This window comes from Sinocyclocheilus rhinocerous, unplaced genomic scaffold (genome assembly GCF_001515625.1).
Source record: "Sinocyclocheilus rhinocerous isolate Xijiao unplaced genomic scaffold, SAMN03320098_v1.1 C36991303, whole genome shotgun sequence".
NCBI lineage: Eukaryota > Metazoa > Chordata > Actinopteri > Cypriniformes > Cyprinidae > Sinocyclocheilus > Sinocyclocheilus rhinocerous.
Genome location: NW_015787141.1, coordinates 1 through 3,398, shown reverse-complemented (window position 1 = coordinate 3,398; position 3,398 = coordinate 1). Strand labels below are relative to the sequence as shown.

General features: G+C 38.0%; 1 protein-coding gene across 1 annotated transcript; it reads right to left on the bottom strand.

Annotated features, from left to right (window-relative positions):
- Window positions 1–302: 302 nt before the first annotated feature.
- LOC107736799 (tubulin polyglutamylase TTLL11-like) lies at window positions 303–1,086 on the bottom strand. Its single transcript, XM_016548147.1, has 2 exons — window positions 856–1,086; window positions 303–611 (listed from the first exon to the last, which is right to left on the bottom strand). The coding sequence occupies exons 1-2, from the start codon at window positions 1,020–1,022 to the stop codon at window positions 410–412; spliced, it is 369 nt and encodes a 122-aa protein (XP_016403633.1). The 5' UTR covers window positions 1,023–1,086; the 3' UTR covers window positions 303–409.
- Window positions 1,087–3,398: the final 2,312 nt, after the last annotated feature.

Below are 3,398 nucleotides of genomic sequence, written 5' to 3'. Positions count from 1 at the left end.
GGCCTGGCATGCATTATTCATTTCATACGTTCCTCCAAGAAAACGATGCTAGCATGACCCAACCTAATGCACCATCACAAAGAATATTACCAGTGCTCATTTAAAAGCAGAAATGACTTGTGGGCACATTAGCTTTGACACAGACACACACACACACACACACACATTCCCATTTACCAAAGTATCTTTTCAAAGTTAAAGAAAAAAAAAAAATGAAATGGGAAAGATTGAGGCAGAACTTGAAAATTTGGTTATGTGGCATTAATTGATTGGCATTTTTTCCAATTTACAAGTACTGGGCAAATGAAAGAAGAAGTGAATTAATTTGTCAATTATCTCCCCTGACGATCTCATTTATGACTGCATGCGAGGGGAAATGCGCTATGATGAATAGTTGCAAATGTGTCTTTTATCGGGGAGGCTGTTTAACAGCTTTTTGATTGTGTGTTGGCCTCGGGAGTGAAGATGTGCTGTAAATTGCATCATGATTGGTGGGCCGCTTGCCTGCCTCTCTGGAGTCGGGGAGCATTGCAGCCCAGCGACGGGTGATGTCGATGTACAGGATGTCCGCTGAAGCCATCGAGAAGCTGCTGTTACTCAGCTTGCAGTTCCTAAAGGAGACGCTCGATTAATGTGGTACGTGACACCTGAATGTTGCCTTATTCTGACACTATGGAGGCAGAATCACACTGATTCCATTTCATTTAGCCATAATGATATATGTAATGTGTTTTTGTTACATTTGCATGTATTCATTTTGCAGATGTTGCTTTCAAGGTTTACATTTTACCAGCATGACCCTGGCTTTGCTAATGCCACGCTCTATCAGTTGAGCTACAGGAACTAATGACTTGCCTGATGAAGGTGCGAAAGCTGGTCGGACCCAGTCTCATGGTTCCTTTGACACCAAGGAAGCGCAGGAAAAGGGCAGCGATGCGTTCCACGGCCCGCAAGTACTGAAACTGCTTGGTGTATTTAGGGAAGACTTGCTTTAAACACAAAGATGAAAGAGAATCCGTCATGCCGTCTTTCTCATCACTTCCTGTCTCCACAACAATAGCTTCTTCTGGTGAACCGCCCCCTGTATTTGACCTGCTGGCACAGAAACACACACACATTTTATTATTATTTTTATTTTTATATATGTATATAATATATTTTTACTTGCCCTGCCAATATTTTCAATGGCACCAACATACATACTTTTTTTATATATACATTTATATATTTTCTACAAGTAACTATGAATATTTAAAAAAAACTATAAACTAAGTTACTCTCTCATCCTCTTGTTTCCTTACAGAATATGTATCCTGCTATTGTATAATTTGTCACATTTTAGACAGAAATTTGTGAATTGATTTTGTGATAACAGCATAATGCCTAAAAGAAAATCTGTCAAATAGGAGAATGGAGGACTTCAAACCAAAGGACTAAAAAATCCTCAGTGAATAGCATCACAAACCACAAGCCTTACAATTTTATCTCATTAAATCCATGAAATGAAATGAAATAATGAAAAACAATTATTTAATGATCACAAAACCAACCGAGCGAACTGCAGTCCTCTCATACGTGCACTGAGCCCAGATGGCCGAGGAACCAAAGCAGTTTGTTGTGTGTCGATTATTACTGCAGTTCAGCAGTGGTGCAAGTAACTCTGCACTTTTAGTCCAAGTAGATGTACTTCATGGCTTCTGACCAGAAGGCTGCGGCTTGAGAATTACAGGGTAAAAGTACTAACGATGAGCACTAACGAGATACGACTTAACTAACACACTTAATGGGTTTACCCAAAGACTGCAAGAGTCTTCTCTCTCGCATACAACGTTTAGCACGACTTACACAAATGCATCAACTTTCGTGAGGTGACCATCTTCACAATCTAAAGGTTTTTTTTTCTGTTACACAAACTTAAAGCAACTGTATGTAATTTTTGAGAGTTTGTCATAAATATATCACTGTGCTGTACAAGTATATTTATTGCTGCCATAGAATTTTTCAGAGAATTTTGTAACCGCTCATCAAACTTACATACTCCTAGAAAAGTTGTTTGGGGGGAACTGAGCTTAACTTGTACTGAACTTGGAATATTCCTTTAAGATATCACACCCGTCTCTGTGACTGCCGGAGGCTCTATAAACAGCCAAACAGTGTCGAGGGAGCAGAGTATGCCTAACATATTCATACATGACATAGAATAATATAAACATCAAATTGCCTCAGGTTCATCTCGGCTTACAGAAGCCTCTGGAAACGTGCAAGATGAACTGGTCCAACAAGACACGTGATCGACAGCAATAGAGGAGCAGCACAAATATAACTGGAGAGGCCTGCGAGGAATAGGCTGTCATTATACAACACTAGTGAAGACGTTCTGGCTTCGTAAAGCCTTAGTGACTTTGTACTTGTCAGTATTAGCCGTGACAATTGTACTCAGGACAGAATAGCTTCAAAAAGCATCAAAGGGCTTGAATCAGAAGAGTTTGTGAGCGGTGTTGTTAATTCAGACCGTCATCGCAGTCGCTGAAGGTTTGTTATTTCAGGTTCACTGAAAGGAGGACACGAGATGAAAGAGATCGTGACTGAGTATGAAGAACTTTCTCTCCGAGTGGCCTTAATTTATTTTATTCATTCAATCTTTTGTGCCAATATGAGCTTATGTTTGCTCCTCCATAAGAGACACTCCTACTGTACAGGGGAGATTCTTTATTTGGTTATGTAAATGTATTTCTGACACACTAACTTTCTCCTTATAGGAACTGGCAGTCTGGAGAAAAAGTTTTGGTGAGTATGTTTTTTTACGGTTTCTTACCCCTTGCAGAGTCTGTAAGATGTTTTGCTTTAAAAACAAAATACATTTTTAAGACAAATAAAAGTACACAAATTAACCTAATGAAATTTAACATTTTTTTAAATGTATCATGTGACAGTAAATATATTTATAAAGTTAGTTACAAAATATTTCTATTTCAAATAAATGTTCTTTTGAGCTTTGTATTCATCAAGGAATACTTTGAAAATGTATCTTGGTTTCCAACAAAATATTAGGCAGCACAACTGTTGATAATAGCAAGAAATGTTTTCTGATCAGAATGATTTTTCAAGATTTTACACTTTTTTTGCAAGAATTCCTAATCAAGAACTGAAAACAACAGACACACACAAAGAAAACCTTGATTAAACTGTTTTTCATTTCTCAAGCACCACAAGCCAGTCAACTGTGCTAGATCATTAAAAATGCACATCTAAAGGTTAAATTAGCAGATATTAAACAAAAATGTGCACAGAGAGTCTCTTCTGCTCTGAGTGCACATGCAAGTCTCAATTAAACTCGGAGATGGCTCCACACTTTCCTTAAAGGGGTGCTATTATGCTTTTTCACTTTTTCAACTTTA